This window comes from Molossus molossus, unplaced genomic scaffold (assembly GCF_014108415.1).
Source record: "Molossus molossus isolate mMolMol1 unplaced genomic scaffold, mMolMol1.p scaffold_m16_p_2, whole genome shotgun sequence".
In the NCBI taxonomy this organism is placed as follows: domain Eukaryota; kingdom Metazoa; phylum Chordata; class Mammalia; order Chiroptera; family Molossidae; genus Molossus; species Molossus molossus.
Genome location: NW_023425355.1, coordinates 92,123,043 through 92,149,802, shown reverse-complemented (window position 1 = coordinate 92,149,802; position 26,760 = coordinate 92,123,043). Strand labels below are relative to the sequence as shown.

General features: G+C 46.3%; 1 protein-coding gene across 3 annotated transcripts in view; it reads left to right on the top strand.

The window, feature by feature from the left end:
• Nucleotides 1-26,760, top strand: part of ZNF185 (zinc finger protein 185 with LIM domain) — a 67,166-nt gene that overhangs the window by 25,127 nt on the left and 15,279 nt on the right. For all 3 annotated transcript variants that reach the window (XM_036271678.1, XM_036271676.1, XM_036271677.1), the window contains 5 exons: nucleotides 3,506-3,592; nucleotides 6,830-6,934; nucleotides 7,871-7,969; nucleotides 9,626-9,712; nucleotides 14,509-14,706. In XM_036271678.1, coding sequence (XP_036127571.1) covers nucleotides 3,506-3,592; nucleotides 6,830-6,934; nucleotides 7,871-7,969; nucleotides 9,626-9,712; nucleotides 14,509-14,706 — 576 coding nt within the window. The remainder of the gene's footprint in view (nucleotides 1-3,505; nucleotides 3,593-6,829; nucleotides 6,935-7,870; nucleotides 7,970-9,625; nucleotides 9,713-14,508; nucleotides 14,707-26,760) is intronic.

Here is a 26,760-nt window from a genome sequence, read left to right as displayed (position 1 = left end):
CCAGAGAAACTGACCTGCGTGAGGGCTCCCAGGCCTGGCTGCTGCCCCGTCACAGCACTGTTCCAAATTCCTTGGCACTCTGCCTCACCCAACCAGGGCAGGGCCTGCAGTCTGTGCCCCAGCATGCTGCCTGCTAGGGTAGCTGGGAAGCAGTGAGTAAGAGCACAGCTTCCAGCACAAGGCAAAACCCTGGCATTGCCCCTTACTGGCTGTGTGACCTTGAGAGAGTCACTTCACCTCTCTGTGCCTCAGTTTCTTTATGTGTAAATAGGGAACAATGAAAACTACTGCCGAGGCTGTCCCAAATAAAATAAAATAAAATAAAATAGAGCTTGTAAAGTCCTTTGCATAGTGCCTGGGTGCTGTTATTGTCAGGTGCTCCACACTAGAGGCTTGCTAATTTTCAGGGCCCAATATCACCACCTGCTGGCCTCTGAGGAAAATGCAGCTGTGGGCTCTGGAGAAGGAGGTTCAGGTATCTCCACCGTTTTTCGAAAGTTCACCTTCTGCCACTTTGCTTTTAAAAAGAGCCAAAAGACTGACCTGGCCGGTTTGGCTCAGCGGTTAGAGCGTCGGCCTGAGGTCCAGAGAGACCCGGGTTCGGTTCTGGCTAAGGGCACGTACCTCGGTTGCAGTTTGTCCCCAGCCCTGGTAGGGTTGTGGCCACTCGATGTGTCCCTTTCACGTCTCTGTTTCTCTCTCTCTCTCTCCCTCCTACTCTATCTGAACGAAAAAATGGAAAAATGTCCTCGGGTGAGGATTAAAAAAAAGAAAAAGAAAGAAAGAAAAAATAAATAAATAAAAAGAGCCAAAAGACCTACATTAATATCTGTCTTCGCCAACCAAGAGAAATCCGAAGAGGATTTTTGCTTTTATAAAAAGAGGCAAAAAGCAAAACACATTTAGCTCATCGTTTCTTCCCTTCACACCATTTTGGCTTAGGAAAGGTTTCATAGGGACACTCTACTTGCTGGGAAACCTGCATTCCCTCCTCACCCCCCCCCCCCCCGCCTCTCTCTCTCTTTTAGCTTATGAGTTGCACACTCTTTGGCACAGGCTACTGTCAGTCGTGTTCCCACGGGCAGCTGGGGCTGCACTGGATGAGTGTTCCTGGCCTTCAGCAGCTCTTAGCCTAGCTGAGAACTTCAGATTAGACTGGAGCCATCTGTGGTTGAGGGTCTGGGGAGGTGGCGGGGCTTGTTGGGGGGCTGCGGGGGAGGAAAGTCTGGAAGGCTCTTGTATGAATTTGCTGGGGCTGCCGTGAGTTTATCCTCATAGGTTTGGAGGCCAGAAGTCCTAACTAAGGTTTGGACAGGCCTGTATGCTCCCTCCAAAGGCTCTGGAAGAACATGGTTCTAGAATTTTCTCTCAGTTTCTGGTATTGCCAGCAATCCTTGGTGCATCCTTGCCTAGCATGAAGGTGCATCACTCCAATTTCTGCCTTTGCCTTCACATGGCTGTCTTCCCTTTGTGTTCCTGTGTCTGGATGTTCGCTCTTTATAAGGACACCTGTCATATTGGGGTAGGACCACAGCGTGGCCTTATCTTAACTAATTACATCTGCAATGACCTTATTTCCAAATCAGATCACATTCACAGATACCAAAGGTTAGGACTTCAACATATCTTTTGGGGGGCAAAATGCAACCCATAACAGCCCCTCTGGAAGAGCTCCCATTTGACCTGGGTCTTTAAGAAGCAATTGCTCAGGGGGACGATGAAGGAGAAGGAAGGTATTGAGGGAGAGACGCCAGCTTGGGCAGGCTGGGGCAACGCTTTGTTCCTATTTCCTCTCTGACATAACAAGAAACACCAGTGAGAAAATACTTTTTACTTGCCTGTGACATCCCCAAGTAGAATGTGCCCCTGCTCCCTAGCAGCACATGTTTGAGACAGGGCAGAGTACGCTGGCGGCCAGGGGCTTTGTGCTGTCATCATCATTGTCACGGGAGAAGACAGGTGGAGATCAGAACTGCCTGTATGGACTTGGCCCCTTACTGGCTTTCGTGTGAGGAGAGGCTCTGTCCCTGGCAGCCCTACTGTTTCATTCTGGTCATCTCCAGTGTTCCCAGGAGGGACAGAGATGAGCAATCCACTGATCTGGTCCTCCATAGGCTCCCAGCCTAGGTTGGAACCAGGCACCAGGGTCAACACCCAGGCTCACCCACCTCCCTGCCTTCACCTTGGCTCCTCGGATTCCTCCTTTTCCTGGGGACCCTGGAGTGGCCTCTCTAAAGTGCTAGTCTAGTCATGTCAAGTCCCTCACCCCCCACTTTAAGCCCATCCCGTGGCTTCCCTTTGCTACACCTTATCTGGTCTCGGCATTTAAGATACCTACCAGCCTTCACCTCCCCCTTCCCCATCTCCCTCCAGCTAGGCTGGGGACTTCACCAGGGCAGGCCTGGGGCTAACCCCGATCTGTACCCCAGTGCTCAGCCCAGTGTCCAGGAGCAACCAAAGGGAGGAGTGGATCTGGATAGGCGTAGTTTGGGGTGAGGGTACCCCCACAAAATCAGGGAGCTCTAGGTTTTCTCCAGCCCTGGCCATCACCATGACCCAAGGCTACTTGATGTCAGGCCCTGCAGTAGGGGGAAAAAAATACATCGGACTTGAAGGAATGTGTGCCATCACCTGCAGACCAGGTTCTGAGCACAGGAAGCCTCAAAGGGGCGCACTGAGCACTGAGAATATCTGATCCTCTGAGGACTCACAGGGGCCTGGTCACTCACTGCCTTTTATCCCTCAGTCTCCGCTATTCCTCTCCCACTGGTTCTCACTTTAAATTTGGTTTATAGGTTTTCTAGGCATCTTATTCACCATCAGTCTGCATTAGCCCATGAACTCAGAATTCCTACTGGCCTCACAAATAGCCACTCTAGACACTCCAGTTGGGCCATAGACAGGATTTGTGGTGGCAGCTACAGACATAGTGTTGGGCTGGGTGCTTTCACCCAGAGGGCCCCTCTCTGTGCCTGAAGGGGCCTGGGCTTGAGGTGGGAGACTGATGAAGGGATCCCTCACTCCCCTTCCTCTGAGGCCTGGAGGTCAGTGGCCCAAACTCAGCTGCAGCACCAAGAAGGCTCAAGATGAGCCCCAGCCAGTGGCTCAATTGGTTAGAGCATCATCCCATATATCAAGAGGTTGCACGTTTGATTCCCAGTCAGGGCACATACCTGGGTTGTGGATTCGATCTCCAGTCAGGGCATGTGCAGGAGGTGCCTGATCAATGTTTCTCTCTACTCTCGCTCACTCTCTCACTCTCTCTTTCCCCCCCTACCAAACATCCTCGGGTGAGGATCAAAAAACAAAAATACATAAATAAATTAAATAAAAGAAGGTTCAAGGCCAAAGAAGAGCCAAGAGGGGATAAAAAGGCAATGGGTCTGGGTGTCCCACTGCACTAGCCAGGAGGCTGCTGCTGAGGGAGAACGCTCTCGGATGCCCAGAACAGATGGGAAGACTTTTCTTACCAGCAATTCTCTCTGGCTCTCTCCTTTGGCTACAGCGCAAGAAGTGAGGAGATTGTCCATCTGCAGATCATGACGCCCGAGGCGGGACTCCGCCTGATGGCCCCAGACCTGGAAGGAATGAGGTACAGGGACCCTGCTGCTGTCTAGACTCCTTCCACATTATTTTAGAGATGGGGGTCAGCAGGGCCAGCAGGCAAATGAGACCTAGGGTCTGAATGGTGGGAGACATGGTCGACCTGGGTTCTCTGCCCCATCTCATTCTTTTACTCCACAACTATTGAGGAGCAAGCACGTGGCCTGTGGGAGGCCAGGCTCCACTCTAGGGATCCAGCAGAGTCCCAGCAGAGCCCGTGGCCTCAAGTGCTGACTGTATGCCTGGTGGGGGAGGCAGATGTAGACACAACTAGCTGTGAAGGTTCACCCCTGCTGAGCCCTGAGGATCAGACAGACCTACTGTGCTAAGTGGGGACATAGGGTGTGTGAAGCTCCAGGAGGTCATTGGAGCAGTTGCCTGTGTGAGCAGAGCCACTGGGAATGGGGTGGGGTCAGTGGATCAGCCTTGACAGCTCATGATGCCTCCATGTCCAGTGCTGGGGAGGGAGAAGGATGAGATGGGGGCCACAACCAGCAGGGAGCATAGCAGGCCCAGACCCTGCCTTAGAGGAGTGGGCAGATGGCCAGGTAACAGGCAGGAAGAATTCAGAGGGCTGGGGCTGGGCAAGAGGAGATCGGATCAGGGAGGGGCCACTTCTCCCTCGATGGGCAGGATGAGGAAGGGATGCCTCCCTGGCTCTCTACAGCACCTTTTCTCCTGCTCATTTAAGTATTCACCCAACTAGTGTTTATTGAGTCCCTGTGGAACATCTGACCCCGATGGCAGGGCCTGGGAGGCAGCCGTGATGCACCAGGCTGGGACTCTGCCTTATGAAACCTGGAGTCTGGGGAGGGAGGCCAGAGTGTATGCCCAAGATAATCCCTGAGGCACTGGGAGCTCTGAACAGGGGCTTCTCACCAGCATGGAGATGGGGATGGTTAGGGAAGGCTTCCAGGAGGAAGTGACATCAAAGATGAGTCCTGATGGATCTCTAGTCCCTTTACTCTCCTCCTTGGCTCCTCCTCCACAGCCCCACCCCAGGCAATCACTGAGTCCTGTTCATTCTGTTTTAGAGATATTTCTGTCTTTACTGCCCACCCCTGGGTCCAGGCCTCCACCGCCGCTTGCCCAGCTGTCTGCAATCATCTTTTAGGATCCCATATCCAGACCGTCCTTCACATTTGTGCCTGGGTAATATTACTAAACGGCAGGAATAGTCATGCCAGCCCACTGGGGAAAACCCTACAATGGGGTTCCTCATTTAGGCTCTGCAGCCTGAATTCGATACTTTACCTGGCCCTTCCCTTCACCCACTTCCCTGGCTCCCCTCATATACTCTCCCTCCCTGGGCCATCCACTTCGGTCTCCCAGGCCTCCATGTGTCCCCAGCACTATTCTTCTGTGCGGGCTGTAGGCTCTGCCTGGGATGCACTTTCCCCTCTGCATTTCTCAGTCCCATCTCAGACATCCCCCTCTGGGGCACCTCACTCCTTGCATTTCTTTCTAAAGTAGCATCTGTGAGGAGCTTTCCCCTCTGAGCTCTCACAGTGCTATGTTCATATCTCCACCAGACAATCTGCCACACAGTTTTCCTCTCATGGATCAGTTTGCCCCAAGAACCCTGAGCACCTGGAGGGCAGAGACTTCATTCCCTTTGGGCCCCAGCACAGAGCATGACCCAGAACAGGAATGCAGGAGTGTTTGTTACTGGAATGATTGCAAATCATCCAATGTCTCTAATAAGGCAATGCTGGAAGCTACTTCATTGGTTTCCCTAAGGTGACCATTCTCTGAGAAAGGGGAAAAGTGACCCCTAGAAATGTAGGAGGAAGCCAGGCTGCCCCCAAAGAAGCCATAAGGCCTCTGACACTTTGTCTGGGAGTGACCAAGCTACAGCAACCCATCGAGAGCTCTTGGAGCACCCCTCTCCCACTTCCCAGCAGGAGAATCAATTTGGAGAGAAAGAAGGAAAGTTAGAATTCTCCAAGCCCTGCCCTGCTCCAAGCAGGTGTAGTCACTATGTCTATTTCACAAGTGAGGAAACAGACCCTGAAGGGTCACACGGCCAAGAACAGGCAGATCCATGACTCCCACCCAGGCTACCCGGCTTCCACTCTGCACCCTTTGCTCCATAACTCAATACACTAGTGGGAACCAAGGGAAGGATGATATGAATACTTAATACTTTTTGTATGAATATGTGGTGAGATTATTTGTAGGCATCCAAATGCATATTACTAGGAGGAATTCAAGGGTTTGTGGCTGAGGTTTGGGAGAGAGGTCAGGGCTCAAGATATGTCCATATTATATGCAGACAGATGTGAAATGAAATAATGGGGCTTGATGTTGATGCTTACATGGGTTACAGTGTCAAGGGAATCAAGGAGAGGGGGGCCTGCAAGCTGGACACAGACCACTGTGGAGGATGCAGCTCCCTGGTCATCCCCCCTGAAGGCAGCTGGAGGACAATAGTCAGCTCTGGCCGGGTTTAGCATTAGTTTCCAGATAGCCAGTGTGGGATAAAATGGGGGTATAGGTCAGGAGCACAGAGGAGAGGTGGGAACAAGCAGAGGAGGGCAGTTGGTGCTATGGGAGCAGAGGGGGTGGCCAAGGTGTCACAGCATGCAGATGGAGATGAACACTGGAAACACCAATGTTTAAGGGGCGGAAGAGGAAAAGGCATAGGAGACTGGGAAGTTGTGGCAAAGGAGGTAGAGTGTGGTGTCACAGAATCCTGATGGATGCACGGGGGAGAGAAGGTAGAAATATCCCACTGGGTCAGTGGTCTGAATGACAATAATAATAAGAATATCTCTGTTGGGTTTGACACCATGGTGCTCCCTGATGACCTCAGAGAGAACAGAGGAAGTTTGAATTAGGAGGTTGGGATCAATTTTACACCACAAAAGATTATAGTCCAGAACTCTGAAGTCAGACTGCTTGGGTTTACTTCCCAGCTCTACCCCTTGTTACCTTTGGCACTTAGGATAAGTCACTCAGGTTTTTGTGCCTCATTTACTCATCTGGAAAGTGGACATGGATAATAATAGTGCCCCTGTCCTTGCGTTGATGTGGAGGTTAATATATGCAGAGTTATGGTCTGGCCCTCAATCAACAGTAGTTATTAGAAATGAGATTTTGAGAATTGGCCAAGCCTGCAATATCAGGCTCCTTGGAGAGAGTGGGCATTTGGGGATGAGGTAACTGCCTCCACCTGAGTGTGGGTGGCTGCTGAGTGGTTAACTTATGTTTCTTTCCTCCATAGGTCTTCCCTAGACTCCAAAGACAAGGAAGCCCTCAGCCCCAGGGAGCCCAAGAGAGACTTGGCTGGTGAGGGGGTTTTTAAGGGCCCCAATCCAGATTCTGAAAGGTAACTCAGTGGAAGGACATAGAGCCCACATGGCCTCTAGTCCAAAGTCCATGGTTGGACCTGGGACCAGGACCATGTTCAATGTGAATATCTGTTGGAAGAATGAATGGAGGAATACAAGATGCCTGGAGAGATGCAGGCCCCTGCCAAGATCCCTCAGGGAACCAGTTTCAGAGGAAGATAAAACTTTAAGCCAGGCCACCCCCACTCCAGCCTTTGGCCCACCCTCACTGTGCTTTTACACCATTGAAAGCAGCTCTGCCAATGGCCAGGGCAAGCAAGGCCACTAAGCTGTCATAATGGGAAAGTCAGTGACCAAAGGATGTATGAGCCCCAGCAGAACATCTAGCAGGGACTTCCAGGATGGCCTGTGCACAAAGGGAGTCATGGGTGGAGGAGGCAAGGATGGGAGGTGGAGGCGTGGTGAGGCATCCCACTGACCAGGGCGACCTGGGTGTAGTGATCAGTGGCTGAGAGTTAGGCATTTCTTCAGCAGGAAGCTGATGGCCAGTAGCGAACAAGAGCCCACCATCTTCTCAGTACAGAACCCCACACCCCAAGATGGGACTCAGCCATGGGAATGAGGGAAGGAGACCCAGGACGGGTAGAGGAGATTTTTGTCTGCCTTGGGAATCTATGGTTTAATTATTAGTGGCCCCAAATGTCTGTGCCTTGTTCTGCTGGCCATTGCCCAGCCCCTCCCCACGTTGTGCCACCCTCCTCCTGGGTTTCTTGGTTCCACTACTCCTCCCAGCCCAAAATATTTGAAAGAAAAGCAGAAATACTTGCTGGTATTGGCTTGTTTCCAGTTGGAACAGTGCAGGATGGCAGCCCAGGGCACGGGTTTCTGGTTCTTGAGATCCACTCTCAAGACATCTGAGTTAGATTAGATCAAAACCCAACCAGAGTCAGCAAATGCTTCTCTTTCCACAACAGGTCAAGTACACAGTCAAGAGATGGCAACAAGGGATCCAGAGCCACAGGCTCCCCACTTGAAGGCTTGGCTGGAGCAGACATCAGCTCTGGAAGAGGAGGGTGAGCTGCCCAGGGGAGGCAGGTGGCCCCAAGTTGTTGATTATCTCATGTTCCTGGTGACAGGCCAGCAAGAACTACTTGGGCTGCTGGGGGCGGAGCACTGGTCATTTCCCTACTGCTTTCCTCAGCAGCCCTCTCAGCTGCTGCTGCTTCCCTGAACCCACTGGAGGCCCTCTGCCCTCACTAACTTGACTAGTTTGCAACTGATGCCTGGACCCAGAGCCTCTACTTACAAGTCCAGAAGCCCAAGCCAACATGGGAAGGGCCCTAGCAGGCACCAGCCTCTGACCACTGGGCCTCAGTAGTTGCCAGGAAAGGCCACTGGGCCAGGACCTCAGTTCTTAGAGCTGCTACTTGTGGGGAGGACTGTGCAAGAGCCAACACCTGCAGTTTGCATCACTGTGTGCTGGCCAGCAAGTCATGCAGATTGACTCAACTGGCTGGTGGCTGTCATGGAAGACTTCGGGTCCACCGTGATTGGGTCTGGTTCTTGGCTGCTTCGTTTTTTAATATTCATCCAGATCATCCTTCTTGCCTACACACCTCCAAAAAATGAAGTTTTTGCTTCCTGAAATTAACTTGCAAAATAAGCTGGAGAATCTTCTAGATTTCTCTGATTTTTAACCCAGTCTTTTACATTGTCTTACCTATACTGATTTTGACAATGGTTTTTAAGAAACTCGCCTTTACTGTCTTTCCAAAGAAAAGGTTGTTTCTCATTAGTAACTTAGTGATTATGATTGTAAGTACAACTGGCATGAAAGGGTTTAGGAACAAACACCAGGAACTCTTAGTGTACTATGTAAATGAAGGGTGCAGGCTTGCACAGGTCATAAAATACCCTGTGAACTATGACTGCTTGGCATGCTGTGAGAGTCAGTTTGCCTGAAAGACAGATGTGGCCTACCCCTGAGAAGGCCAGGTAAGAGAGTACCTACTCAATCTGTAAATGGTCACAAGGCCCAGTATTAATAACAGGAACACTTCAGTACATGCTAGGTCCCAGGCATTATTCTAAGTACTTAGCATCTATTAACTAATTTACTCTTGTCAGAAAAATTGTGAGGCAGACACAATTATTATCCCTATTTTACTGATGATAAAACTGAGGCTCAAAGAGGTCAGATAATGTGCCCAAGGTCACACAGCTGGAAAGTAGCAAAGCTGTGATTTGAATCTGGGCAATGTGCCTCCAGAGAGCACTAGGCAATACTGCCCCAGTGTCAGGTAGCTTTGAGATATAAGTATTGTGCCCTGAGCATCTATTTGAGCAGCTCCTTAGTCCACCAGTTGGAGTAGCCATTTTGCTGTGAGTGTGTGGAGCATTTCATAGGGGTTAATCGTTCTGGACTCCTAAGAGGTATAGTTCAGACGAGGACACTGGAATCCAAAATCAGGAGACTTCCTCAGGGACCTTCACACTGGTCAGGGGTAGTGTTTTGTTTCAAACTCAGGTGCTAAGGCCACAGCCAGGGCACACAAGATGTTATCCCTCACAGTGGCATCTGTACCACACTAATGGCAGGACTGAGAGGCCGCCCTTTACTGACAGATATAGTCCCCCTTTCCTGTGAGAAGGCAGCTCAGAAGGGGAAGGCCTGGGCCCAGTCTCCTATGGTCTGAGGCCTCAATGGGCCTATGTGCTTCCTCCCTCAGCTCCGGTGCCACTTTGGTTTCTCCTGTACCAGCTGATAGGAAGAACAGCCCAGCAGACTTGGAGGACATGGAGGCAAACTTAAAAGGGTAAGGCATCAGCCAAAAGAACTGTTTCTATGGTGGAGAGAGGCAGCTCAGGTTTGCATTAACCTTTGGCTGGAAAGTGAGGTTAGTGAGGCCTATGAGCTGGCCCAAGGCACATGGCAAGCGCCGAAGCCCCAGCTGAAACCCTCTGGTCTCTGCCGTTGGGTGTATGGAGCCTTCTACTACCTCATGTTGCCTTTAGCCAAGAAGTTCTCCATAATCAGGAAGTCACCCACTCTTTCAGTCAGCAACCACTTGGACAACAACCCTGTGATGGAGGGCAAAGCCTGGCCCAGACAGGAACAATATATCACGCTGGAGGAGGGAAAGGGGAGCAGGCATGGTGGCTTCATGGGGAAGGTGGCTTTTGAGCTGAATCTTAAAAGGTGAATAAGAGTCCCCTGAGCAAAGGAAACAGTAGGTGCAAAGGACTCCAATCAATGTGGTGTTTCCTGGGCACTGTATGTAGCTAAGTGCAACTGGCGCTGGGGGCCCTTGGAGGGGAATGGTGGAACAGGAGGTTTGTTGAGACAGGCCTGGGCTGATTGGCCTTTAATACCAGATATTGTTAAAGATCACAACAGTTACTTAACTTTGGGACACAGGCTTTGTGTTCAGCCCTTCATCCAGTGTCTCATACAGTCCTCCCACAATCCTGCGAGAATCCATCCTAATTAGAATGATGAACAAAGGCTTGGAACCTAGGTTTCTGTGCCTCCTGGGAAGAACAGTGCTCTGACAGAAATAGCCAGGGCGCTGAGATAGAGTGATGGCAGTGAGGAAGGCTATTGCTCAGATGGGGGGGGGGGGGGGGGTAACTCAGGGGAGCTCCTCTAAAGAGGAAAAGGAACTAATTCTAGGAAGAGCGAGGAGAAAAGAGCTGCATATAGGGAACCGCAAACCTAAAAACCCTGCAATGTGAACATGCTCAGCGTACTCCAAAGCATAGAGTGGCTGAAGTGGCATAGAGTGGTCCCCCTCTCTAGTGAGGGGGACCATAGACAGAGTAAGGCCTTTGTAAGCCATGATAAGGAGGTTGGATATTATTTAAAATGTAAGCAAAAGCGATACATGGTCTAATTTAGGTGTGTAAAAGGTGAGTGCATTTTTGTATTTTCACACCACATTGCAGGTACTTCTTTATATTTGTGACCTCCACTGAAACTGGGATGCTGGGAGTCGGAGTAGGCAAGGAATCTCTAAAGTATGAGGCCCTATTATGTGACTTTTTTGTTTCAAATCGCACTGACAATCGAGTGAAAACAATAACTGACACCCATAGTGTGCTCTGCTAGTTGCTTTACAATCTTCCCAGCACCCCTGTGAAATGGGTAAGACGGGGAAACTGAGACATAGAAAGCTTGTGATTTGTCCAAGGGCTTACAAGTGGCAGAGATGTGTCCCAATGCAAGAGGCTCTAAGAAAAACCTCAAGGGGAAAAAAATTTAAGCTAGTTTATGAAATATTTTCTTTGGAGCCTATTCTCAAGGCCCAGAACCAGTAACTCTTAGGTGGTTAATGTGTAAAGCATTCTGTATGCATGATCTCACTTACTATTTCCCAAACCTGGGTAAGGATCTAGCTTCTGATGTAGATTAACAGTGGAGGAAACAGAGGGCTCCTGTTGCTTCAAGGAGCAAACCTAGGAACAGAGCCCAAATATGGTTAACTCTACAGCCCAGGCTGAGAACTACTTGCCTCTGATGTGTATAAGTTTGCAAAATCAATACAAACTTTCTTGAACACCGTGTTTCACAATTCTGGCTGCACTTGAGAATCACTCAGGAAGTGTTTTAAAAAAATAAAAAAGCTTTCTGAGCTCTATGCAGAGATTAGATTTGATTGTTCTGGGGTGGGGCTCCGCCATCAATATCTTTTTAAAAGCTCCCAGTTTATTCTCATGTCCAGGCTAGGTTGAGAACCACTGTTGTAGGGTAGTGGTTCTGAACCAAGGGCATCTACCCTACCTCCCCACCCCCTAAGGGTCACTTGGCAATGTCTGCAGACACTATTAATTCTCATAGCTGGGAGGAGGGTGCTACTGGCAAATAGTGGGTGGAGACCAGGGATGCTGCCCAAAGTCCTACAATGCACAGGGCGGCACCCACCACGGAGTTATCCAGTACAAAATGTCAACAGTGGTGAAGTTGGCAAACCCTGTTCTAGAGCTTTCACGATCTCTATGGGAAACCAGGAGATTCTGGATTGGGAAGAAATAAAGGGTGGACCCTGAGAGAAGCCAACAGTCTTCCAGGGGTCTGGGCAGCGAGCCTGCGTGGGTTTGCATTTAGTTGGGCATGAGACCTTCCTGTGTGTGCCAGTGCATGCGATGGGCTCAGCGTGCGTGCGCACATGTGTGCTTGGTGTGCATGCGTGCACCTGTGCGTGCGTGTGTGCATCTGAACGTGCGCCCCTGCGTGCGTTCCTGCGTGTGCGCGCGTGCGCCCCAGTGTGCGTGCCTGAGCTCGGCGTGTGTGAGTGCGTGCGCTTGCACCTGAAGAGCATGCGCCTGCGCCCCGGTGTGAGACTTTCTGTGTGCGCCAGTGTGTACGTGCACTGAGCTCCTGCGTGTGCGCGCCTCCCAGCGTGTGCGCGCTTCCCAGCGTGTGCGCGCCTCCCAGAGTGTGTGCGCCTGCGCGGGCCGCCATTTCCTGCAGCCCCGAGTTCTAGTCGCAGTGCATATCGGGAAATGCAACCATCTAGGAGCCGAAATGGCTGTTCTGGGCGAGAACTACCTCCCTGGCGCTTCTCTTCCGGCCATGCTCGCGTCTGCCGCCAGATGGCGCACGAGGATCATGGATGGGCATGACCGCCCAGGTCTCCTGCTGCCCTTTCCTCGCTGGCGGGGTGAACTGGGATTCCCACTCTCCTTGGGGTTGAAGCTTTAGAGAGAGCGGAAGGGAGAGGAAGAGAAACACTGATGTGAAAGAGAAGCATCAAACGGTTGCCCCCTGCACATCCCCTACTGGGGAGCCAGCCCACAACCGGGGCATGTGCCCAGATGTAGAATCAAACCAGCAAGCTTTGCCTTACAGAGTGACGCCCAATCAACTGAGCCACACCAGCCAGGGCCCCACTAAACTTTTGTTATTAGGCTTTACATCTAAAACATAAGTTATCTTCCTTTTTGTTATTTTGCAATCTGGACATTTCGGGTTTATGATCTTTCTGCGTGAAGAACAGGTGAACTTTAAGCAAAGCACATTTATTCACTATGGACAACTGTTGTCAAACAATGGAAGAGTCTATTGGAGGTAGTACAACAGTGGAAGAGGGTGGTCTCTTCCTGCAGTGAGTATGATTGTGTCGAGAACTGGCAGTATCCGTAATAGGCCACACAATTTTTTATCTAGTTATAGCCAGAAGTATTACCTTGCCTATGTCTAAATGCTTGACTTCCAGATAATTCAGTATGAGCCTGGAAGACCTCTAGGCTGTTACATTGCTCAGCAATACTTCCTGTGATATTTTACTAAGACTTCAGCTGGGTTACACCTATAATTGTAGTGACTCTGCTCTGAGGTTGAAGGCAAAGGAGCCTTATTCATCCACTTGTCCCTATGTGGCAGTAGACCCCCAAATTGCTCTTTGCAGAAAATCAACTTTATTCACAAACTTGGTGAGGACAACCTCTACCACCATAATTCTATAGAGGACATGGGATGGAACAGGACTCTGATTAAATCCATGGTAAAGCTAGCTCAGGGCTCCCAGAGTCAGGAGACAAACTCTTTGGGCCTTCCAGGTTTATCTTTGGCTCAAGCATGTATGTTACAGGCAGAGGTGAAATAGATGTCTCAGGGTATCCTGCTGGCTAAAGGACTGGCATTAGGGAAGCAGACCATTTTTGGTATCTAGCTGGGCTGCAGCAGACCATCAGTAGAAGCAGCACAAAGTGGCTCAGTACTCACTTTCCTGCAGATCCGCAAAGTATAGCTGGACGTGGAGTTTGGCTTGTTCCTGCTAGGGTCCTTTGGTTCCCTGCACCTGAGGCTGAAGAGTCACACTGCTTTCATGGCATACGCTCAAAAAGTATGGTCACTTCTCCCCTGTTATTCCAGCTTGAAGGCAGGGAGCCTGCCTACTACGAAGTTAACTTTCATAAATAAAGAATCCCAGGGCTGAAGATAGCTGGTGTTGTCTTCTTGCCCTCGGTTAGCCCCATGATTAATTGAAGACAGGCTGCTGATTTGGGGAGGTTTGAGTTCAGGATGAGCCAGAATCAAGGTGATGGTGAACTAGGTTTTCATTTTATGGAATTCTGGGCTCATGCTTTCAATAACCTGACTCAGTCTTTGCCTTTGGCCTAGTGGGCATATGACATTTTTGGTGCTTGAGGCCACTAGGTAGCAACACCATCACACAGGATAGAGGTTCCAGAGGAGGCACCAAGAGACAGAACAAAGCCCTTGGAAGCACTGTAGGATGGGGATGGTGATGGGAAGTGCGAGTGTTGATGTGATGTGAGGCCAGGGAAGAAGGAAGACCTCCCAAAGTGCTCACTGCCTAGAACACGCCCTCCTTGCTAAATTCAGGGGTTGGCAAAAGCATCAAAAGCTCAGGCTTCACCTAGTACATGTGGGGACGGCCTTTGTCTGTGAGAAGGGAGTAGTGGTGCTGGGGTTCTCCTGAGGAGAAAACAGACTGCTTCCCAATATGGAGGTCATGCTGGGCTCCTCTTTGCCCCATTCTCAGGGAAAGGAACTGCTATGTCCATGGAAGGTGACATCAGTGTGCAGTGAGTGAGCAAGGACTAGTCCCACTATTCTCACTTCATAAGGGCACTCATTCTTCCTCAGCTCCTTGGCTGGTTTTGAGGAGAGGAATGTGGTCACCAAGCTGGGAGATACCTGGCAGGAGAAGCCTGGAACTCCGAGAGGTGGCCAGAGAGACCCAGCTGCACCTACTCAGCAGCCTGAAGACCCCAGCACTCCAGAGCATCAGAGCAGCCTCAGAAGACCCCAGCAGCTCATGGATTTGGAGAACCAGGCCAGCAGGTAAGGGTTACGCTGTGCTGGGCTCCTGCCTGTCCAAGCTGGAATTTTGTCAAGCTCCATGACCCAGGTGGGGGCTGTTTTCACCACATGTTCATGCCAGTGCCTGGCACATTATACACTTGGGTGCTCACCCTTGTGCCCCATGTGGGATTAGAATGGTAACTCCCTGGCCATGGAGCAGTGTCAAGGGGCTTCCTGTGGTGCAAGGAGCTAAGATAAGGCCTGTGGTGGGAGCATATGTCTATCCTCAGAGATGAGAAGCCCTGGCTAATTCCTGAAGTGTAGAGTAAGAAGAAGGTTTCCCAGAATATACATGCACTTCAGGTTGGGAGGTCACAAGTAGGGTTAAGGCTATTTGTCTGTTGATTGGGGGGTGAGTGGGGAGTGAGAGAAAGCAACAGGGTGAAGCCGTGAGAGAAATGGTCAGAGTGAGAGAGAAAGCATGAGTAAGTAGGCATTAGAGAGGATGACAGTGGTATTGAGAGTGGCAGCGGGATTGTGATAGGCAATGTTTTGGTGTGTGTCAGTGTGCATGAGTAAGATGGCAAGTGTGACTGTGACTGGAGGTGACCATGTGGTATGTGTTGAAGTGTTCAAATCGAGGCTCTCCTGAGAGCATCTGAAGTGCTGGTCCCTATACTTCATGCCCTATACAGCTTATGAAAATGTTGACAGATTGTTAAGATACAGCAAGCTTGTATTGCTTGGAGATTTCATAGAGACCAATTGAACGCTCTTACCATTTCCATAGATCCAAGTAAATGGTTTTTCACACAAAACAGAAATGCTAGAAGGGGAAAACCGAGACTCACTACCCCAGGAGATGAGAGATGGTACTTGTGGCTTCTCTTGCAGGGATAAAATAAAAATATTCATCCATCCTCACGGTATTAGATTTCTTATACTATGGAGATTCCATAATAAGTTACATAGAAAGCTATATTTAGAGCCAGGCTGTCCTATTCAATAAAAGGTTTTTTTTATTTAAGAATATCCAACTAGCCCTGGCCGATTAGGCTCAGAGGTTAAAACATCGGCCCATGGACCAAAGAGTCGTAGGTTCAAGGTCACGTACCATGGTTGCAGTTTGTCCCTGGCCCTGATTGGGGTCATGCTGGAGGCAGCCAGTTGACGTGTTCTTCTCACGTCAATGTTTATCTCTCTCTCCCCCTTCCTCTCCCTCCCACTCTATCTGAAGATAAATAGAAAAATATCCTCGGGTAAGGATTACAAAATAATAATAATAAATAAATAAATAAAATATCCAACTAATCTTTGACTCTTTTGCTCATCCTTGGCCCCAAGCCCAATGGGGGCCAAGACCAAAGTTATAGAGCAAACAACTTTGGACTTCCTGCCACATCATTTGGCTTACTACACCACCTAGTATTCTATTTAGTGAGAGAGGGTGCAAAAAGTGCAAACTGTAGATAAAACAGGAGACATTGGGTTTGTTTTGGGGTGTGTGGAAGTGTCAGGGGAGGTTTTCTTTACAGGTGGCATAAGGTTGGAGGTAGAAGATTTTACCAGATGGGCATGCTGTGCAAGAAATACAGAGTCAGGGTAGCTTCAGTGAAGGAAGGTTTAACTGGTGGTTTGGTGGGAAGTGCTGAGAGGGGCTGGGCAGGCACCTATTCCTAGGCGAAGGAGTGTGACCCACGTTCTGATGCCCCAGGGGCCACTGACAGCTTTCAGGAAAGTGAGATGACCAGGTGTGATTTGTAGGAAGATTCCTTCCAGCTGCTGTATAGGATCAGGCCAGGGGGGGATAAAGCAAGATGATTCAGAAGACCAGTTAGGAGACTTCTGCTCAGGCAAGGGAAAGGTGATGAGGCCACAAGTCTTTTTACTCTGTTAAGTGCAGAGGTGAGGGAAAGTGGTGCCAAAGCTGCTCTCGAAATTTCAGGGTTTGGCAACTTGGTGGAAGGTAATGGGCCCCAAACTATGACAGGAACTAGCTGAGGTTGTGGGGGTGCTGTGCAGAGATATGATAAAGGTCACTTGAGTCATGTTGAATGTGAACTACCTGTATGGAATCCAGGCAATAGTGTTCAATAGGCTATTGAGTAAACAAGTCTAAAGATGAGTGAAGATTACACCAGGGCAGGAGAGTGAATGAGGTCACCTGGAGAATGAGAATGCCTAGAGGGGGGTAGAATGTCATTTTTCTGGTATTTTGTTTATACTGCTGGGCTCTTGTGAAAGAATTGCTTATTTGCTTGCCAAGTTGGGGACTGCATGGACACAACTTGACCCCTAATTCTCCCTGTCTTTGGAAGCAGATGACTTTAGATGTACATTCCTGAAGGTCCCTCCTGAATTATCTGCTTCTCCACAAGCACCTGGGGCAAGTCTTCTTGCCAGGCCCTTGGCTGGATGAGTAAGTCCCTGGGGTTCAGGAATGCAAGGGGAGTCTTTCTTTTTGGCTCTACATGTAAAGCCATCTGCTTCACCAGCTGACATTTATCTCCATTTCATGCTTTTCCTTTGTTTCAAAAAGAAAAAATGGGGGATAATAATTATTGGCCCTCTGAAACTCTAATCAAGTATATAAAAAGAAAAAAATATAAAAAGATAAGAAAAAAATGGCAGATGGGTCAGATTTATGGAAAATAATATTGAAGGGTCTTCTAGAGGAAGAGGAAGAGGAACTAAAGAGGGGTACTGAGAAATAAATTTTTGGATAAATGGAAAAAACTGGAAAGAATGCAGTCATGAAAACCAAACCAGGCTGAGCTAACTTTCCTATGTGCTGTGGACCTTGAGATAGGCCTGCCAGGTTTGGCAACATAGAGTTAATGGCTGCCTTGAGGGGGGCATGTTGGGAGAGCAGAATGGCTGTGGTTGGATTATGGCGATTGGGAAGGAAGTAGTCAGTGAGGAGGTGCAGTTGGTAGAGGTGCACAACTCTTTCTAAAATGTTGGCCATGAAGTGGTGGATGTGGGAGGGGTGATCAGATAAACAGCTTCGGAATGAAGGTGAGGGCTTCCTAGAGTATGTGCGTATGTGGCCCAGGGGAGGAAATGCTTGCCAGGTAAGGTGAGTTTGCTGTTCAAAGAGAGTGAGCAAACTTGAAGGTGAAGGGTCACTGAGGTCAAGGTGGGGACTGAGAGGTAGATTCTAGAGTCTTGATCAGGAAAGAGAGGGCTATTTCTCTGAGACAGGAGGGAAGGCTGAGAGCAGATGTAGGTCAGAAGGCAGGGGAAGGAATGATCAGATTAATGTGAGCCACTTGATTTGTTTTGTGAATTAACGAACCACACAATCCATAATTAAACCAAATTTTACTTAGTTATTAGTTCCTGCCAAACCATATACTGCACTGGGGATATAGACACATAAGACTTGGTTCCTTCCCTCTAGGACAGCAGTTCTCAATCTGTGGGTTGTGACCCCTTTGGGGGTCGAATGACCCTTTCACAGGGGTCGCCTGAAACATAACAGTAGCAAAATTACAGTTATGAAGTAGCAACAAAAATAATTTTATGGTTGGGAGTCACCACAACATGAGGAACTGTATTAAAGGGTCACAGCATTGGGAAGGTTGAGAACCACTGGTCTAAGAGGTCACAGCCCTTGACAGTGGTCAGCGCTAACCCGTGGATTATGGATAAGGCACTGTGGCAGCATACTAGAAGGACCATGTGACTTGGCTGACCTCACAGAATCAAGGAAGGCTTCACAGAGGTGACAGTAGATTTTTCCCTTGAAAATCTTTGCAAGGAGGTGAAGGAAGGGTCCAGGAGTAGGAAGAATCTCCTATGCTAGATGAAAGACAGGTAGCAGTGTGGCATGTTTGGGGAGTACCCTGGGGTTTGCTATGACTGCAGTTTATGATGAGAGAGCAGTAGAGGAGTTGATGTTAGCCAGATAATGTGCAGACAAGAGTTAACCTAGCAAGCCTGAGACTTCTCTCCTTAGAAAGGCCTGCTTTCAAGGTGGCCCCTTGACTGGCCTCATGGAACTTGAAAAGGTAGACAGTTCTTTACACTAATATGAACCTTTTCCTAAATAACAAGAAATAAGTCTGATGGCAGAGATTGCTTGTACAAACAATGTGCCTTATGCTGAATCTCTGATTGCCTTCTGGGAGTTAGGAATTTTGGTAGGTGCCAGACAGAAAGTGCCTATGTGACTAACCCCCCAGTAAAAACCTTGGATTGTGACTTAAAACACTGGCTTTTCAATTTCCTGATTTTGTTTGGTATCTTTTTGCGGTAATAAACCTTAGTCTTGAGGACAACTATGTGCTGAGTCTTGGAGTCCTCCTAGAGAATCACTGACCGTAGGGGTGCCCTTAGGGACACCAACACAGCATATCAATATAATAAATGGCAAAAACTACACAATCACAGACAGATGGACAAGGTCATATACTTATGCCATAAGAAGGATTTAGACTTTCTCTAAAGGACAAAGAGGAGCCAGTAAAGTGTCTTCTTAAATTGTAAAATATCCATAACATAAAAATTACCATCTTAACCATTTTAAGTGTATAGTTCCATGGTATTAAGCACATTCACATGTTGTGCAACCATCACCACTACTTATCTCCAGAACTCTTTCCATCTTGCAAAACTGAAACTGTTCCCATTAAACAGTAACTCCCCATCATTCCCCCCGGCCCCTAATATTTACCATCCTATTTTCTGTCTCTATGAATTTGACTATTCTAGGGACTTCATGTAAGTGGATTCATACAATACTTGTCCTTTTGTGTCTGGCTTATTTCATTTAGCATAATGTCTTCAAGGTTCATCCATGATGTAACGTGTGGCAGAATTTCCTTCCTTTTTAAGGCTAAATAATATTCTGTAATAGGGATATTCTGCATTTTCTTTATCCATTCATCTGTGCATGGACACTTGGGTTGCTTCCACCTTTTGGCTATTGTTAATAATATTGCAGTAAACATGGATATACAAATATCTCTTTGAGATCCTGCTTTCAGTCCTTTTAGGTATATACCCAGAAGTGGAATTGCTGGATCATATGGTAATTGTATGTTTACGTTTTTTTAGGGGCCACTACACTGTTTTCTGCAGCAGCTGCATCATTTTATATTTCCACCTACAGAGCCAGAAAAGTTTTAGGGAGGGGAATGGTACAGTCAGATTTGTATTTCTATGGCAACAGTGAGAAAAATGGACTGGAACTAGGCAGGGTGGAGGCAGGGAGAAGAGCTAGGAAATGGTTCTAATTATCTAGGTAAGAGATGATGGTCCTGACTAGGGTAGTAGCTATGGAGATGGAGACAGAGAAAACTGTTAAATAATTACAGTGGGCCCAGAATTTGGTGACTGATAAGACTTGGGGAAGCAGTAAGGTAGAGGTCCGTGTCATGTCAGAAAGCCACATTACTGACTTGAGTGGCTAGGTGGAGTGTGTGACCCTCCTCCTACCCTGGGTGGTGGGCAGAAGATCTCCAAGCTGCCACTGCACTGCCTGAAGCCAACTGAACAAGTGTCTAGTCCATGAAGATAACGAGCCAAGGCAGTATGTTCAAAAGGCTTGGCAGACAAGAACACCTGACACAAGGCTCTGACTTCCAAGTGAAGGCTCCGCCCTGGCCACCCTGGCACACTGTGCTGTGTTTCTGAGGTGGACAGCAACATTCTTCAAGTGCCCTTCTTCTCTTCCTCCTAGTAGTCAAGTCTTGGAGCATAATGGGGCATGGCTGTGGACAAGTCCTCTTTCCAAACTCAGCTGGATTCTCTATTTCCAGTCTTTGGGTCCAGTCACTGACATGACATTTCAGTTAGACTAGGTTCATCAGTAAGGGTGGGTTTTGGAATCTGGGCCAGGGGATTAAAGACTGCTTACTGCTAACAGTCCTAAGTAGCATGCAGTCCCTCAGCTCCAGTCTGAGTATGCACCAGGAGGAAAGTCAATAGGTGTGCCCTCGTAGTGCACGAGGGTTGACTAGCCTGAGATTCCAGGAAGCACAGAGGGAAGTAGAAAGAGAACTGCAGGGATGTAGGCAACAATAACAGCAGAATTGTGAGGGAGGATAGGAAAAACCCTTGTCAGTATTTTAGAATGTCTGAATTGACCAGGTCAGAATCTTCAAGAGCCCAGACAGAATAGGGAATTCTCATGGGTAAGCCAGTTATTATTTCAGTGCTAAAGGTAAAACCTTAGGCTGTGGAAGATTGAGTTCTTCCATCAGTTTAGCAAACTTTAATTTTTATAGTCCATTAGCTCTACCATTTCAAATGACTGAGGATGATAAGGACAATGTAATTTGGGGGACAAAGAAAATAATTGTTGGCTTTTCTTGGATAACTTAACTGGTAAAATGGACTTCTCAGTCACTTGAAAGAGCCGGAATTCCCCATGTGGGGATGTTTAGCAACATCAGTGGCAGTGGCCCTTTTAAAAAGGAAATCTTCAAGCCAGTAGGAGACCAGACATATGGTAGTAAGAACATATTTAAAACCGTGAGATTTAGGAACAGAATGAAATAAAATTGCCACTGAAGAAAAGGTCCTAAACATCTGTATGTTAACAAAATTCCATAAGTAAGCAATGTGAATTTCCAATTAAAAACCACTGGCCTAGAATATACTGGATTTAAATTTAAAAAGTGAAATTGCAACTAAGTTAACATTTAAAAAATAATTGAAATTATGACTAACAACATTATGCTGCTGTTGTCTGATACCAGGCAAGGCAGCACCAGGACTCTGAGAAATAGAAGCGTATCATGGGCGATGAGGGCACTGACAAATCTCTACAAATGTTATATAATTTCTGAAATATTTATATAATTAACATTTTATCCATTAAAATTTAATTGAGGAAAGACTTGGCATTATTGGGGGTGATTGGACAGTGCTTTGCATTTAATTTATACAATATTAAATAAACCTAATTATTTTAACACCTTTCTCGTTACAAGATGAGAGTACAAATAACTCATTGGGTCCTCTGGGAAATCCCACTATCAGTTTTAGATGTAAAGGATATCTTACATTTTGTTTAGGCAATGCAAAATGTCAAATGTTATGAGGTGTTTGGACATTTTATTAAATAAGATTACAGGATAGTGAGAAATAATACTTGATTATCTATTGAATCAACATGACAAAAATTTCTAGTAAAAATAAGAGGTAACATGATTGTAAAGATTCTTAGCTCCTTTAAAATAAAAAGCCTTTTAAAAATAATTGAAGACATGGTAAAGTCAACATAAAGGATAGGACATTTGTTTGGGAAGACATAAAAACTTTGCCTTTTAGACAGATTACTCGGAAGGAAATAAAGATCAATTATAATATTTTACTAAGAGCAGACCAACAATCCAAGAAAGTTTTATTTTAACAGAGAAAGCCAGATTTTAGTTATGCATCAGTATAAGATTTAATACCAGAGTTCTCTTGTGAAAATCTTATAGTCTCATTAAAGTTTAGTCCATTTTGACCACGACAACTAAAATTTCTTTTTTGTGAATCTTTTAAATTTTTTAAAATAGACATTTACATTTTGTCTTACATAGTTTTTAGAACCACTAATTATTTTAATTTAGACAAAACTGTTCTCTTTTTCCTTAACAAAAACATATTTGCAAAGTTGTTCCCATTTGCCATTATTACTTTTAGTAGTCTCACTTATACATATTGATTATAATTTTTAACTTTTAGTTACTTCTGTCTTACAGAGAAAATTAGGGGGTAGATAATTTTGAACTGTCTGTCATATACAGCATTTTGTAGCAGACTAGTAAATTGTATGAATATATATTCCATAAAAATTTATAGTTATATACTTTTTTTGTTTGTTTTTTGGGTTTTTTTTTTATCCTCACCCGAGGACATTTTTCCATTTTTTTGTTCAGACAGAGTGGGAGGGAGAGAGAGGAAGAGAGAGAGAGAGAAACATCGATGTGAAAGGGACACACTGAGTGGCTGCCTATAGTTATATACTTTTTATAGTATGTGTTGCAGTGTGGACAAATGAACAAATTTATTAACAGATCTAAATAAACCTCTCTGTGCAAAAAATAAGCAAAAAGAATGTAAGTTTAAAAATAAACTTAGTAACTAATTTGACAGTATTTTATCTTAAAAAATGATCCAGGTATTTAATGAATATCTATTAATTAACTTAATTTAGCATAAGTCTAAGGTATTAAATTACCAGAAAGATCTTGTAAATAGTCTTAAAGGTGGTGTATTACAAAATATAATTACTGTTGAAATAAAGTTTTCAGAATAATGACCTAGTTTTGTTAAAAGCAAGTTTATATTTTTATAATCTTTTTTTTTTTATCCTCATCCGAGGACATTTTTCCATTTTTTGTTCAGATAGAGTGGGAGGGAGAGAGAGGAAGAGAGCGAGAAAGAAACATCGACGTGAAAGGGACACATCGAGTGGCTGCCACCCACACGACCAACCAGGGCCGGGGACAAACTGCAAACAAGGTACATGCCCTTAGCGGGAACCGAACCCGGGTCTCTCTGGACTGCAGGCCGACACTCTAACCGCTGAGCCACACCGGCCAGGGCTATATTTTTATAATCTTAAACATCTAGTAGATGTAATACTAGCTTATTCAACCAGTAAACCTGTTTCATGTTTAGGAAGAATATATTCAAGTAGAATAAAAATATATGCGTGTGTTAGCTGTAATGTTTATAACTCACTCACAAGACATAGCTGTTTTTTTGTGTGTGTTTTTTAATCCTCACCTGAGGACTTTTTTTTTTCATTTATCTTCAGATAGAGCAGGAGGGAGAGAGGGAGGAAAACAGAGAGAGAAACATTGATGTGAGAGAGACACATCAAGTGGCTGCCACCCACACAACCCCAACCGGGGCCGGGGAAAAACTGCAACCAAGGTATGTGCCCCTAGCGGGAACCAAACTCGGGCTGTCTGGAACCCGGGACTCTCTTGTCTATGGGCTGATGCTCTAACCGCTGAGCCAAATTAGCCAGGGCGACATAGCTGTTTTTTAATTAAACTAACAATATCAAACTCATCTTGTTTGGCAAAGATTTACCTAAAATCTTTGAACCTGATTTTTAAACATTTGTGCTAGTTTTTATAAGAATACTTTATTTTTTACATTCAAAGTATTAGAAATTGTTTCTGTAATTTATGAAAGTTTTAGGAATATTTAAGTTATATAAGTGCTTATTTATCTCTAAGTCAATTGGAATAGAAGGTAAAGGATTTTGTTAAGTTAATTTGGTAATACTGTTACTGTCTCAGTTCTTGTCTTTTTGAAGGAAAGATTTCAATCAAGCGACAATGTGTAGCAAAGCAAGCAAGAATTTATTGGCCACAGCAAATTTAGACTTAGGACAGTGAAATGAGGAAGATGTAGAAAAAGCAACAGGATACGTGCATATAAGTTCTTTGGTTTATTTCATCCCTCCTCCCCACCCCCTCCTCTGAGGTTTGTCCATCTGAACCATACTCCTTTCTATATCTATGGGTCTATTTTGTTCCTCAGCTTGTTTTGTACATTATATTCTACAAATAAGTGAGATCATGTGATATTTGTCTTTCTCTGATTGGCTTATTTCGCTTAGTATACTACTCTCCAGGTCCCTCCATGTCGTCTCAAAGGATAAGAGATCTTTCTTTTTTACAGCTGCATAGAACTCCATTGTGTATATGTACCACAGCATTTTTTATCCACTCATCTATTGATGGACAACTGGGCTGTTTCCAGATCTTAACAATTGTAAATAGTGCTGCTATGAACATGGGGGTACATATATTTTTTCTGATTGGTGTTTCAGGTTTCTTAGGGTTTATTCCTAGAAGAGGGATCACTGGGTCAAATGGCAGTTCAATTTTTAATTTTTTGAAGTAACAATGCTGGGGGCGGGGGGATCGAGAGGAGGGCGTCTGGGGGGAGGGAAGGAGAAACATCTGTAACAAAAATAAATTAATAAAAGTTGCAAAAATAAATAAATTTTTAAAAAACTAAAAAGAAAACAAATCCATGTATAAAGGACATGCACTGTTCAGACTTGTGTTGTTCAAGGGTCAACTGTATTTTTATAATTGAAAAGATAAAAAGAAAAATAATTGCCCTGAATAATTTTACAAAAATTATTCAATAACATGGAAAATTCTATATTATTAAATGAAAAACTTTGACTATACCTTTAATAAATATCTATCAATCAAAGAAATAACTGCAAAATGTTAACATTAAAAAAAAAGCAGCCCTGGCCAGTTTGGCTCAGCGGTTAGAGCGTCGGCCTGCGGTCCAGAGAGACCCGGGTTCGGTTCCCACTAAGGGCACGTACCTCAGTTGCAGTTTGTCCCCGGCCCTGGTTGGGTCGTGTGGGTGGCAATCACTCGATGTGTCCCTTTCACGTTGCTGTTTCTCTCTCTCTCTCTCTCTCTCTCTCCCTCCCACTCCATCTGAACAAAATATTGAAAAATGTCCTCGGGTGAGGATTAAAAAAAAAAAAAGCAACAGGAGAGCCTAGGCTGGGCTGCTTGGGCTCACTGGAAAGTCAGAGAAAAGGGGGCCTTGGAGACAGGTTCAGGGGGTTAGCCCCCAACCAGATGCCGTTGCCCATTGTTACCCGGGGTGCAAGTATGGAGTCCCTTAGAGGGAAGAAGAGGGAAGGGGATGGTGCCGCGTTGCCCATGCTCCCCTGGGTCCTTTGTGTTGAGGGTATTTATCTCTCACTTGCAGGTGGGAATTGTAGGGGAGGTCTAAGAGGAGGGTCTCAATAGGATATATGCATCAGCTTTCCAGGTGTGCTCTTTCAGCGTCGTGGTTTTCACTGATTGGTCTTTGCCAGGGCAGGGGGTCATTAGTCAGCACAGCTGGCCCTGAAGCAACTACCGGTCACTTGCCTGGTTTTGCTGTTTGTTTGGGCCTGGAGCTGAAATACTACTGAAACCTAGATGTTATCTTTAGGGAGGAAAAGGTCAGGGAGTCTTAACCGCATGGCCAGCAATATGAAACAACAGGGATCCAAACCTCATGACCAATGATATGCTAGGGGAGGAAAGCTTATCCTGGGGGGCGAAGTTTTTGTTTTCACAGTTTTGCCCCTTGCTAGGCATTTGGGGCTTTCTGCCCTGGTGAGTTTCTGTACCTGGCCCATCGTACTTTCTCTGCTCGTGTTTGTCTAACTGACTATAACAATACTATCCAGAGTCAAGAAAATATTACATATATATATACAGAAACACACAGATGAAAACGAATAGCAATCTTATGGCTTCAATTCTAAATTTCCAGCCATGAGTCAGGTATAAACACAGAAATACAAAATGCACTGGTTTATATAAGAGTTGGTTCTTGTCTTTTTCTCACTTTATATTTTTATCATAATTGTGTTTCTGGCAGATGGGACAAGTTGAGGTTACCTGCTCAATGTGAAGGCTAATATTTGTGGAGGAGGCTTTTAAGATTATTTTTGCCCCGATATGTAATTTTTTGTTGTTGTTCTTAACTCTCACCTGATTTTTAGAGAGAGTGGAAGGGAGGGGTAAGGGGGAGAGAAAGAGAGGGACATCAATGTGAGAAACACAATTGGTTGCCTTCTGCACCCTGTCTGACCAGGGCTGGGGGTCGAACCTGCAACGCAAATATGTACCTTTGACCAGGAATTAAACCTAAGATGCCTCAGTAGGTAGACCGACACTCTAACCACTGAGCAATTCGGGCCAGGGCCTGATAAGTAATCTTTTGGAGACTATAGACTAAATTTGTGGTGAGGAACCAAGGAGAAAGCAAACATCAGTTGGCGTGTCTGCAAAGCACATCTACCTGGATTAAATATCCAGATCATTTCGTTAGGTTTTTCAGCCTCCGATGGTTGAATTTGGGCTCCCTGAAGTCCTGGGGACCCTCCAATGGAGGCAGGGGCCTAAAGGATAACATATTGGTGTAGACACATGGGGGTAAGGAGGTGCTTTGACACAGATAGTCTGGGATATTGGAAAGCAATGGTAGTCTCCGTGGAAAGTTAACAGGTAGAAAAGAAAGCAGTGACAAGACTGAGTGCAGACAACTCTTTCAAGAAGTTTGGCTGTTGGAGGGGAAGAGAAGCAGCTGAGGGGGCGGGAGGGT